This window comes from Engystomops pustulosus, chromosome 2 (genome assembly GCF_040894005.1).
Source record: "Engystomops pustulosus chromosome 2, aEngPut4.maternal, whole genome shotgun sequence".
NCBI lineage: Eukaryota > Metazoa > Chordata > Amphibia > Anura > Leptodactylidae > Engystomops > Engystomops pustulosus.
In genome coordinates this window covers 51298504-51311688 of record NC_092412.1, presented here as the reverse complement: position 1 = coordinate 51311688, position 13185 = coordinate 51298504, and the positions used below count along the sequence as shown (strand labels likewise).

At 38.9% G+C, this 13185-nt stretch overlaps 1 protein-coding gene across 2 annotated transcripts; it reads left to right on the top strand.

The window, feature by feature from the left end:
• The first annotated feature begins 2266 nt into the window (after window positions 1-2266).
• LOC140117644 (aquaporin-5-like) lies at window positions 2267-12695 on the top strand. 2 transcript variants are annotated; one of them, XM_072134571.1, is made up of 5 exons: window positions 2267-2725; window positions 6559-6723; window positions 7188-7268; window positions 7899-8090; window positions 12257-12695. In XM_072134571.1, the coding sequence occupies exons 1-5, from the start codon at window positions 2345-2347 to the stop codon at window positions 12338-12340; spliced, it is 903 nt and encodes a 300-aa protein (XP_071990672.1). In that variant the 5' UTR covers window positions 2267-2344; the 3' UTR covers window positions 12341-12695. The 2 variants fall into 2 exon arrangements, with proteins under 2 accessions (XP_071990672.1, XP_071990673.1); XM_072134572.1 differs by having other exon boundaries at window positions 2270-2725; window positions 12205-12695.
• The last annotated feature ends 490 nt before the right edge of the window (window positions 12696-13185 follow it).

Here is a 13185-nt window from a genome sequence, read left to right as displayed (position 1 = left end):
ATTTATATCAAACAAATGTTCTCCCTAATGAGTTCTTTCCTTGCCTCTTGTATGAGAAGTCTGAGGTTTTCTTTAACATTCCTCCCCCCACACACATGGAGGAAAAAGATTGGAATCACATTGGGCATTCTAGTAGGGTAGCAGTAGTAGTAGTATTATACTTACTGTATACCTAATAAATACAAATATGTATGAATCCAGGTGTAACATGAAGCATGGTCTAGATCTTATTCTCTCCAAATGATACTCATCTACAAAATTACTAGTCCATGTCCTCATCATCTCCCACTTGCACAACTGCAATATTCTTCTCAGCTAACTCTTTACCGCCCCTCCAATCCATCCTTTACTCTGCTTGCCGGCTAATCCATCTGTCTCCTCGCTTCTCCTCTGCCTCTCCTCACTGCCACTGGTTACCCATTGCACAGCAAATTCAATTAATAATACTAACCCTGACCTACAAAGCCATCCACAACATGTCCCCTCCATATAGCTCTGAACTAATCAGCCAATACTGCCCCACACGTGATCGCCGTTCCTCACAGGACTTTCAGCTTCACTCAATTACCATCCACAATTCTCATAACCGTCTCCAGGACTTTTCCCGTGCATCTCCCATACTCTGAAACTCTCTACCAAAATGTGTCAGACTGTCCCCCACATTCCAAACTTTCAAACATAACCTGAAAATCCACCAGTTCAGGATCGCCTACAACACACAGTAACTGCACTCTACTGTCGTCATGGCACCTGCGACGGACCATTCAGTGACACAGAGCCAATGCTGGAGCCGCAATGGATATAGAACCTGAGTGAGTACACTTTTAGTTTTTTTCCTATAGGCATTATATTGGGGGCAGGGGCTGCAGGCTATATACGGGGGTTAGGGGCTGGCAGGCAATATATTACAGGGGCTGGCTATATACTACAGTGGCTGGCAGGCTATATACTACAGGGGCTGGCTATCTACTAACGGGGGCTGGCAGGCTATATACTACAGGGGGCTGGCAGGCTATAAACTACAGGGGGCTGGCAGGCTATATACTACAGTGGCTGCCTGGCTATATACTACAGGGGCTGGCACGCTATATACTACAGTGGGCTGGCAGGATATATAATACAGGGGCTGGCAGGCTATATACTACAGGGGGCTGGCAGGCTATATACTACAGGGGGTTGGCAGGCTATATACTACAGGGGCTGGTGAGCTATATACTACTGGCAGGGTATATACTACAGGGGCTAACAGGCTATATACTACAGGGGCTGGCAGGCTATATACTACAGGGGGCTAGCGAGCTATATACTACAGTGGCTGGCAGACTTTATACTATAGGGGCTGGTGACCTATATACTACAGGGGCTGGCAGGCTATATACTACAGGGGTTTGCAGGCTATATACTACCAGGGATGGCTGACTATATACTAAAGGGGGCTGGCAGGCTATATACTACAGGGGCTGCCAGGCTACATACTACAGGGGCTGCCAGACTATATACTACAGGGGCTGCCAGGCTATACACTACAGGGGCTGTCAGGCTATATACCACAGGGGCTAGTTGGCTGTATGCTCCAGGGGCTGGCAAGCTATATACTACAGGGGGCTGGTAGGCTATATGTTCCACGGGTTGGCAGGCTATATACTACAGGGGGCTGGCAGGCTATATACTACAGGGGCTGGCAGGCTGTATACTACAGGGACTGGCAGGCTGTATACTACAGGGGGCTGGTGAGCTATATGCGACTGGCAGGGTATACACTACGAGGGCTGACAGGCTATATACTACAGGGGCTGGTGAGCTATATACTACAGGGGCTGGTAGGCTATATACTACAGGGGATTGTTACCACTTAATTACCCAGAAAACTGTTTAAGGTAAGTGATTTATAAACTTAGCAACAAAAGTGTGAAAGTTCTCACAGCTCTGATCTTAAGATTAAGACATTCTAACTAATTTTGACTCAGCGTGGAAAGAAGCCTGCTGGCAGAAAGTCTGAGGAGCAAGAGATGACGATTGAGAAATCTTTTAGTGGAAAGCTGACAAAATTCAGGCAGGACAATAGAAGCTTATGAAATAGATAAGAGTGTGTCAATTCAATCTCAGATGTTATATAAATCTATTTAATTATACGTCATAGGTGAAAAAAAAAAATGACTCCATTCCAGGTGACACAGAGGGAGGTTTACATTATATTAGGCTAAACTGTTATTTAACATGTACAACCAGGGGAGGAACCTGTAGTCTTCTCCACCTCTCATCTAATTTGTCACCTGCACAAATATATAAGCTGGCAACCTACTTGCAAATTTAGATAGCTACAAGGACAAGACATCTTACAACCATGCCAGCCTGCATCTCATTGAGGAGAGAACTTTGTTCATTGGCCTTTTACAGGGCTGTATTTGCCGAATTTCTAGCCACACTGATCTTTGAGTTTTTTGGACTGGGCTCTGCACTGAGATGGCCAGCTGCTCTACCTACTGTGCTACAGATCTCATTGGCCTTTGGTTTGGTGATAGGTACTATGGTCCAGGCGGTGGGACATGTTAGTGGAGCTCATATAAATCCTGCAGTCTCTTTTGCCTTTCTTCTTGGATCTCACATATCAATATGGAGATGTATTTTCTACATCATTGCCCAGCTTTTGGGGGCACTGGCTGGTGCTGGTATTCTCTATGGTGTGGTTCCACCAGCTATTCGAGGAAACCTTGCAATTAACACAGTAAGTATGAAATAATTTGGTAGACGTGACGGAGCCAAAGTGATGTGTCATTAGGTTAGAAATTATTTACATATGGCTAAATGTGAAACGAAGCACAGATAATGTACATAAATAACTCAGTGCTATCCAAAACACTAAGACGGTTGAGAATATTTTATATACTATAAGGAAAACAATCTATTACTATTGGATATAACTGTGCAGTGCAATGTCAAGACTTGAGACTTCAGTAACTCAAATATCTCCAACATTGTAGTCCAGAAAGCAGATAAAGGGATTCAGATGATGAGGTCCTTATGAAATTTGTTGGATCATTTGTATTTTACATTGTGGACTGGAAACTAGGTTGAACCTTTAAAGAGGATTTAGGGTTGCGATAATTTATGTTTATTTAAGTTTATAGGTCAGATCTTGTGTTTTATATATATATATACAGGTTGTCCCCTACTTAAGAACACTCGACTTACATACGACCCCTAGTTACAAACGGACCACTGGATATTGGTAATTTATTGTACTTTAGTCCTAGGCTACAATAAACAGCTATAACAGTTATCAAATGTGTCTGTAATGAAGATTCATTGTTAATCCTGGTTCTTATGACAATCCAACATTTTTAAAATCCAATTGTCAAAGAGACCAAAAAAGTTCTGGCTGGGATTACAATGGTAAAATTTACAGTTCCGACTTACATACAAATTCAACTTAAGAACAAACCTACAGACCTTATCTTGTATGTAACCCGGGGACTGACTGTATATATATATATATATATATATATATTATATATATATATATATATAAATTATAAAACACATTTGAAATTTGCAAAGCAAATGTCTAAATACTCCACTGACCAATCATGACATACTTCTAAAGAGATCACATTGTATTTGGTGTGCCTCTGGCTATTGCCAACTATTGCTAAAGGACGGGATGGCCAATATTGTCAGAATTGGCTGTTTTGGTAAACGTTTACCAAATATTTATACACAGCTTTTATTTGGAGTATTTTACATCAGAAGCTGATTTTATCTAAATTAGGACTTCTGATAAACAAGTTCACCAAAGGCCATGACTTATGTAATCCTATCCATCTAATAGGGTATCAACAACAATCTCAAATTGTTATTATGGGAATTTCTTAGTCCATATTATTTACTCAGTCTTTATGAGGAACATCATGTAACAGATAATTATTTTGTAAAACAATTTACGAGCACTGAAGTCATAAAAAAATCATGTTAATTCTGGACATATTTTATCATGACCAAAACTAGGCAAAAAGATTATTTTTATTGTGATTTGATATATTTTATAGTATTGTATAGCATTAGTGATTTAGATGTTTTTATGTTCTTGTTTTACTTATATAGCAGCATTATGTTTTATTATACTATTTTCTGGTGATCATAGCAAGAACCCGAATGCATACATCGAGACTGAATGAATGTCAGATTTGCTCTGTCTCATCTAATTTTTTTGCAGATCATGTTGAAAATATTGAATATCCATAATGTTCTTTTATTATACATAATACATTAAAGTGTGTGTAAATTCTATTATATTATTATGCTTATACTTTCCACTATTCCACTACTATCTACTCAGGGGTGTAACTAGTAGATGCAGGTAGCAGATTTCAGAATTTTTTCCCCTTAAAAAAAATCTACATATTACACACTCATAACACATACATTAGTATACTTATAGATACAGTATATATACATACATCAAAAACATACATACAGTATACAAACACTACATATACATACAGCTTAAACATTTATACAGTACCATATACGCCCATGCACCCATATACACATCACACATACATACACATACAGCAAATACATACATACAATGCCAGAAACAGACATGCAGCATACACAAACACATACATTATATATACTCCATACACACATAAAGCATACACCCAATACACCAGATCCCGGAGACCCCAGTGTGCTATGGCTGCTACCACTGTAGTTACGTCCCTGTTTCTACTATTTTACATTTGTATATGTCTTTAATGCTTTGACATATATGTAGAGCCTCTGGCTGGATGATGTTGCTTAAACTACCTGTGCCATACTTAAAGGTAATTTAGGTAATTTACCAATATACATCTAGTAATAGTTCTGCACCACTTTCTTGATATGTGAAGTGAAACCTCCTGTCTTCTACCTTATCAGCCAGAAATTCCTGTCCATAAAATGGCCGCAGGTGGAGGGTCATGTGATCTCTGTCTGTCCATAAACAATCACCCTGCCAGCACCTTGACCTCATATTCATGAGTACTATCATAAGGTCCTGACAGGGGATTACTCATTCACAGGCTTCAAGTAAAATACGAGTAGAGGCGGTCCCCTACTTATGAACACCCGACTTACAAACGGCCCCTAGTTACAAACGGCCCTCCAGATGCTGGTAATTTACTGTTCTTTAGCCTTAAGCTACAATAAACAGCTATAACAGTTATCACAGATGTTTGTAATGAAGCTTTATTGTTAATCCTGGTTCTTATGACAACATAAGAACATTTTAAAAATCCAATTGTCACAGAGACCAACTAAAATTTTGGCTGGGGTTACAATGATAAAATATACAGTTCCGACTTACATACAAATTCAACTTAAGAACAAACCTACAAAACCTATCTTGTACGTAACCCGGGGACTGCCTGTATATGTAATCTTATGTCTTTGGCGGATAAACTCAAGATTCACTCCATACTTTTCCTGCAGACATGTAGAGCTAAAGATAGGTGCTGAAATAATGTAATACATATCATGTCTAGTACATAGGATGAGTTTATTTTCACCAACAGGTAACTAATACCTACTCATATTGTGGAGGACACAGACAAGTTCTTATTTGACTCCCTCAAGGTCAACCCCCTAAACATCGGAAGACAACCCATGTTTAGGAGAAAACTGGGAGTGGCTATTTGTAGTCCATATATCCATTACAAAATTCTTCTACCATCTTAAAGGGGTTGTCCAACTGTTTTTTAAAATTCTGCAGGCAGGCTCCTTCCCTTTGGGTAGTGCCCCTGCTTGTTTACAGGGACATGGTAGCTGCGCTGAGTTCGGCTTCCGGATGGGTGAGGTGACCGTCCACGCCCACCCGTCCACTTATGTCAGCTCCTTGGCCGTCCGGATGCTGAACTCAGCACAGATGGCAGCAAGAGACACTGGGATTGACAGAGGAGGTGTGTACTGATACCGATAGAGCTGTCAATCAATGTGTATGGGTGTGGTAATCAGGACTACAATGGCCAACACTTATTAAAGCCTTTGCACCAGTTTTCTGTCTGCCCTTGCACTAGAAAGAATGTGCAAACTGCTTGAAAATGTAATTATAAAGTGTCTGCATCAGTTTTCTGTCGCGGCTGCACCTCGTCCGACAAGACAGAAAAAATGTGCACCTAAAGGGGCGTGGTAGTCCTTTGTCAGGCCATGCGCTACAGTTGGGTCCGATGTGCACCATAAAAACACCCAGAAAAAATGGTGCATTCTGCCACAGCAGTTTAGGGGGCGCCAGATTCATGAAGACCATGTGACATATTTCATGAATCTAGCGCCCCCTGCACACTCTACAAGCAAACTGCACATAGTACAGTTTGCACTAGTTTTGATAAATGTGGGCCTATGACTCCTATGAGTCCTGTTGGGTTATACATTGTGGCAGACTTTTTACATTGGTAATGTAATCAAATTATAAACTAGTCAACTTATTTAATACATTTAGTCAATGCTATCATAGTGTATGTACCTGTAATGACCATTTACTATTTTTATAGAGATACTAACCATAGGTTAACATTACAGCTCAGTAACAACACAAGTCCGGGACTGGGTTTTGTCGTTGAGATGATTCTTACCTTTCAACTGCTTTTGTGCATCTTTGCGTCTACTGACAGTCGTCGAACAGATAATGTAGGGTCGCCAGCTATATCCATTGGCCTTTCTGTTACTTTGGGTCACCTTGTAGGGGTATGTATAACATCTATTTCATTATTTTATTTTTTTTAATGTTTTGTCTTCCCATTGGATTTTATTAACTTGTTATATGTTAATGTCTACCCTGAAATAATAGTAATTTAAAGTGTAGAATACATTTTGAAAGATTTTTATTGAATAGTTCAGGGAATTGATCTTTTATTTTTCTCCCTTACACTTTTAAGAGAACATATCTGCCATTGGGTAGATACATATTCTAAGCAGAATATTTCTTAGCTAGTTTGATGCTCCTGGTGCATTAGCGCTTTTAGTTCCAAAATATTGTGCAGATTCCATTGGCTTCATGGAGCAGAATACACCCCATGTATATGTGCTAGGTCAGAATTACACAATTGAAGGAACATACGTATAACAATGCAGTTCATAATTCAAAGTATTTATCATTTGGGTCCTAGAGTTGTAATCATCTAATAAGAATCTTATTTTAAACCCTTTAGATATACTTCACTGGTTGCTCTATGAATCCCGCCCGATCATTTGCTCCAGCAGTTATAACAGGAATCTTTCGCAATAACTGGGTAAGTATAAAATATCATGCTCTGAATTGAAAAAAAGTTAGAGAGATTAATATATAACTGATAAATAGAAATAGATGATAGAAAGAATGCAAAGTAGGACAAATAGCACCAATGTATTCATTCTCTTGGATAGACAGAACATACCCATTCCTCTATTATGCTTGTTAAAGAACAGTTTTCAACTTAGTTTAAAGCTGTTGTGGTGCTGGATAAACTACATAGATATGAGATGAATAGTTAGATTTGATAGAGTGATGGATAAGATAAGATGGATAACAAATAGATAGAGAAAGGCTCGGAGAAAGCTGAAACGTAGCAACTTGGGAATAAGCACCACTTGAGTTATTCAACTACTTATTGGAGTGCCGTTCATTTTTCTATTTGTTGAGGGACGTGGCTGGTCCTGAGTAGTGTGCACCCACTCTAATTTTTGTTTGTTGCAGTGCCGCTAAAAAAACTTTTCTATGTTTAGATAGATAGATAGAAAGATACATTGATACATACCGTAGATAGATAGAAGGTGATAGATCGATAGAATTTAGATGCTAAAGTAAATAATAAAGTATTTTTCTATGTCTTATAAACAGAATTTGCAACCGCTGATTTGTCTCACTATATCTTGTGTTGTAGATCTTCTGGATCGGACCACTTACAGGCGGTGCCTTAGCTGCCTTGGTGTACAATTACATTCTCTACCCAAACATACAATCCCCCAGGGAGAAGCTGACTATATTTTTGGGAACCTATGCTCCATCAGATGACTGGAATGAGGAGCCTGAACAACATCCGCACAAGAGACGCTCTCTGGAATGTCCTGACCGTGTAAATAAGCCATTCTCTATGTAGCAAGAGTGCTAGATCTTATCTCACTTAATGGACATTGTCTTTAAATTACAAAGCAAGGGCCAATGTGCCAGTTAAAAGATTTTGTAAAATCCAAAATTTCTTCTGTGGTTTTTCTTCAAACCATAGCACAGAAAGTTTTGGTATTTTACCTTAGATATTGACCTTGCTTATAAACCTTAATTTATTATTTATAGTATTATTAATATTTTATCAAACAGGTTTATTCAAATGATATAGTTTATATCTAGGCATGACCCTCTGCTTGTCCACCATGGTGATCTATGATCAAACAGACTTATTGGACTGATGACATGGTGGTACAGAAGTCTAGAAGAGCATTTTGTATTGCCAAATGACAGAGCTTGAAAGAGCTGGAGCCGCTGTATATTTGTAAATATAACTTGGGCCCATCCCAATATGCCTTTAAATATATGATGACATCATCACACCTAGTCGATGGATGCCATCTGGTATATTTTTATTATAAAATATAATCATGCCTTTGCACTGACCATGTATACCACAGCATGTAAGGACTCAAGGCAGATGAGCCAGGTTGTGATTTGGCAACCAATTTTATATAAATTTGGCTAAATTAGCTGTAGCCTCACGGCACTGGGAACGCGCCTACAGCCCATCCCGCAATAGATAAGGCAGGTTCTATTCCTCCCCATCTTTGCTGACACTTCCAAAGAAAATCTTTGGGGTCGGTGCATGTTCTTAAGTGTAAGGCTTTGAGTGGAAATTGCTCGGCATGGTACACCTGATAGTAGCCATTCTTTAAATAGAGGCCAAGGGAAGTATAGTGGAGTGCTGCAGATTCATATGCAGGCACAATGTGCAGAGCACTTTCCCCCTCCCACTGTGTCCTGAAACTTCCTGTGTTGTAGTGACATTATATCAGGCAGAGAGCAAAAGTGCTGAGAGAGCAGAGGGGGGAGTGTGAAACAGTGTAATAGGCTGTGAAGCCAGGACATGGAGTTGTACCTGGTAACATCCCTCCCCCACCCCCCATCCCCAAGTCATGTCATGGTGCTTGGATCTATGAGTAACGGTCCCTGGTTTATGATGCTTGATTTTGATTTTATTTAAGGAGTTCTATAAAATTAGCCGCAAATTCAGCTTTAACATCACTTCTCTGATGGCCCTTCCTGGTCTTGGTAGGTACACAATTGTACTGCCATACATGCACACATTACTACATTATCCAATCACTGGCCTCATAGGCCAAGTTCCACATCTGAAGGCATCACTACATGTGACCAGTAATTTGCAGTAAAAGTGCACATATTTCATATACATCTTACAGTTTCTGAAAGAACAAGTCAAAGACCATCAAGGACCCCACAGAGCAGTGGTAGTATACACATGGCATACTAGGGGTACAGTCACTTAAAAAAAAGTACTGGCCAAAAATCATCATCCAAGTCCATGACATAGAGTCAAATATTAATGACATTGGAATAAAATTCCAATTCCAGATCCTTATGATTTCAAGGTGTAGATGTAGATTGCAATGTGCATGTTAAATAAGCTTTGCATTCAGTTGCATACATTTTATTATATTGCATACAGTGTTAAGCATTGTTAGTAACTATATCAGTTAGAAGCTGATATGATTTATAACCAGAGGTGTAACTTAGAGTTACTGGACCATAAAGCAAAATCTTTTGCCATTTGTTCAAATATAGAACTAAAATATGTGTAAATATGACCTTTTGAGCCCTCTAAAGACCTTGAGCAGGGTGCAAGTGCCCCTTCTACTCCTCTAGTTACAGTATGCCCCTGTTTATCACTGATGATAATGTTTCTGCCCTATACTTGTGCTATGGTAGATCATTTTTGACAAAAAAGACTCCGGAATAAAGAAGATGGTCCATTTTCATAAGAGCACAAGGGGGGCATTTATTAAACATGTCCAATAATGCAATTTTATATTAGCAGTTAGTGTACAATGTGATTTTAAGTATTTAGAGTTTTTTGTTCCCAAACCTTATGTCCTACCATTTGTCCCATAATATTTTTTTTTGCATTGTTTAAACTGAATTTATGTTGATTGTGAAATTTAACAAGTTATTATATTAAACTTTTCACTGGTTTACCATATCTTGTGCACGTTGTAATTCTAAAAATTACACCACTTTATTTTAGACAAGTGAAATATAGGCAATGGTGCCAATTTTAGGCTATGGACAGTTAAGTAATTTTTAAATAGTCAACATAGATACAGTATATCCAGTTATGGTCATGGCTAGTGGTCAGTGGGTTTCACAACAATGATGAAAAATCGTGAAGGAATTATCTCTTAAAGATAATGGGAGGTATTTATCATACACTGTAGCTCTTGCGTCACATTTGAGAAGTCGCTGGTTGCAGAGCTGAAATACTGATAAGATAAGATCTTCTTACCTTCCGCCGTCCTCCGGTCTCCTGCGCTGTTGTCGCTCCGGTCCCAGCACCATGTAAACAAACATGGCCGCCGGAGCAGTGCTGGACTTCCGGCCGGAAGTGGCCAGCCATGCCTATTCAAAGCATTGTGTATGGGGGCCGGAAGTTTATCGGGTCCAGCCAGAAGCTGAATCCAGCACTGCTCCGGCGGCCATGTTTGTTTACATGGCGCGCGGACCGGAGTGACAGCAGCGCGGGACACCAGAGGGCGCCGGAAGGTAAGTAGATCTTTATTTTTTTAAGAAGCCCCCTCCGGTCACCTTTAGTTTTTTTTTCACAACTCTCGGACAACCCCTTTAACTTGTAGCACTACTGTGAATTCAAGTATTTAGATCCGTTCTAGTGAAACAATAGTTTAATTTGTCTATTGAGGGAAATATACATATTTGTCTTCCATGTTGGGATGAGGAAAACTTTGCCTCAAAGCTACCTTGACACATTTGTCAAATTCTCATAGTAAATGGCTTGGTAACAACAACTATATCATATTAGATCCAATTTGTCAGTTTAGTAACGTCTCACAAGAAGCATATATTGCTCAGTTCTCCACTAGAACAACCCAGAAACAGGAGATGTTCTATGCTTAGTAGGCTTAGTCAATGTATCACTAGACAGTGGTGGTGGAACAATTTGTCCCAAGAGGTTTTGCTGGCAGAGCTTGTTGGTATAGGTAATTACACAGTAGCTGGATAATGGTAAGGTACCTCTATTTTATAACAAGGAACTAAGTAGTGTTTTTACTGAAAACAGCAGCACTAGTAGGGCAATATCCTTACTGGCCCCATTTGTACAATAAATGGGTTATGCATAAGAGAAAATTGGGATGTCTACTGTTGCCTGATGTACTCTACTTTCTCCTGATTCTGTCTTAATACAAAAGAAATGCCTGCTCATGTTATTACTAGACATGGTCCTCAGTCGTAGAGTAGATGGGGTGACATTTTATGGCATTTCCTGTGTGTGAAGATGTGAGCAGGAAGTAGACCCCAACTGGGACATAGTAAACAATGGGGTATCGGTGAAGTAAGTGCAGTATCCTATACATATTTATCCATTCTACCCCTGTTTTATCAATATACTCTTTACTAAGACAATACAAATATTATAATATGGACCACAAATTACTACTTATTATTACTGATGAGTGGACCCGTTAAAATTTGGACCTGACTTCTGGCATCGATCACGAGTGTTAACTTTTTAAATGCATTTAAAGCATTGAATTTGCTGCAGCCACACGTGCTGCTATTTTGCAGAGGGTCGTCGCTTCCAATAATGTCAACAGGGAGCGACGATACTCCCCAAAATGACGGCTCTCAATAATGTTGTGATTTCACCTAGTACTAATTGTAATTCAATAAAATTAATAACAGTAGTAATGGTGGTAACTATAATAGTAACTGCTTGTAGTGATAGTTCAAATCAATGTGATATTTTTCTGCCTGCTAGATCTGAACTTGGTTAGAATACCATTGATATAGGACAACTCACAGAAACTTTAGTAATAATAGGTTGGCCAAAATTTTAGAATTTTATTAATCTATTTCTTTAGTATTAGATTCTAATTTAATTTCAAAATTTAAAGAAATAAAATTTGTTTCTTATAATTGATGAATATATTTATATAATGTATATATTTCAGACTGTACTACAACTTTCACGCCTAAAAGATTGTTGAACATCCATCTGTCTAGGGCAGCAGAGTTTTATGCGTCCTCCTACCAGAGATCACACATCATGACTCTGAAGCCGCACAACTGGAACATTCCCCGTGTTGAGTCGCTTCATCGACTAGAGAACCAAGAAAACACATCGCTGTATAAAGCATATTCTTTTTCTGCAACGTGGGTTTCTACTTTCATATCTGTAAATTCCTCTTAACTACATATTAATCAAACTAGTATTTTTTAATTAATTTTTATTTATTTTTTTTCCATTGCTTGTTGGACCAACAAAAAATAAAACATGTATTATCTATTGAATGCACACACCTATATGTATAGTCTTTAGTTGTATATGAAGTGTGTGGTATAAATAAACTTATGGTATGACTTCACAAATAAAAAATGGGGTGGAAGAAGGAGTGAGCGGCTTCCTATGGAGCTCGCGGAGCAATTACAATTGCGTGTTGTTAGATTCACACCCTGTTTTACATTTTACATAAATAAATTCATGGGGACAGAACATCTGTCTCAGACTCCGTTGTAAACTTTATTAACAATGTCAAATAAGGGTCAGAATTGTTTAAACATGTGGCTCTGGAACATGTTGTAACGTGATTAAACTTCCCTTTAAGCAAGTGAAAATATAGGATTATGATTCCCAAAGTGAACTTGTAAATGTGAATTTAGAATTTAATGTATATACTCGAGTATAAGCCGGCCCGAGTATAAGCCGAGACCCCTAATTTTACCACAGAAAACTGGGAAAACCTATTGACTCGGGTATAAGCCAAGGGTGTAGTATACAGCCAGCCAGCGCCCATGTAGTATATAGCCAGCCAGCCCCCATGTACTATACAGCCAGCACCACGTAGCAAACAGCCTGTCCCCATGTAGTATACAGTACTTTTTTAAATCATTGACTCATGTATAAGCTGAGGTGAGGTTTTTCAGCACATTTT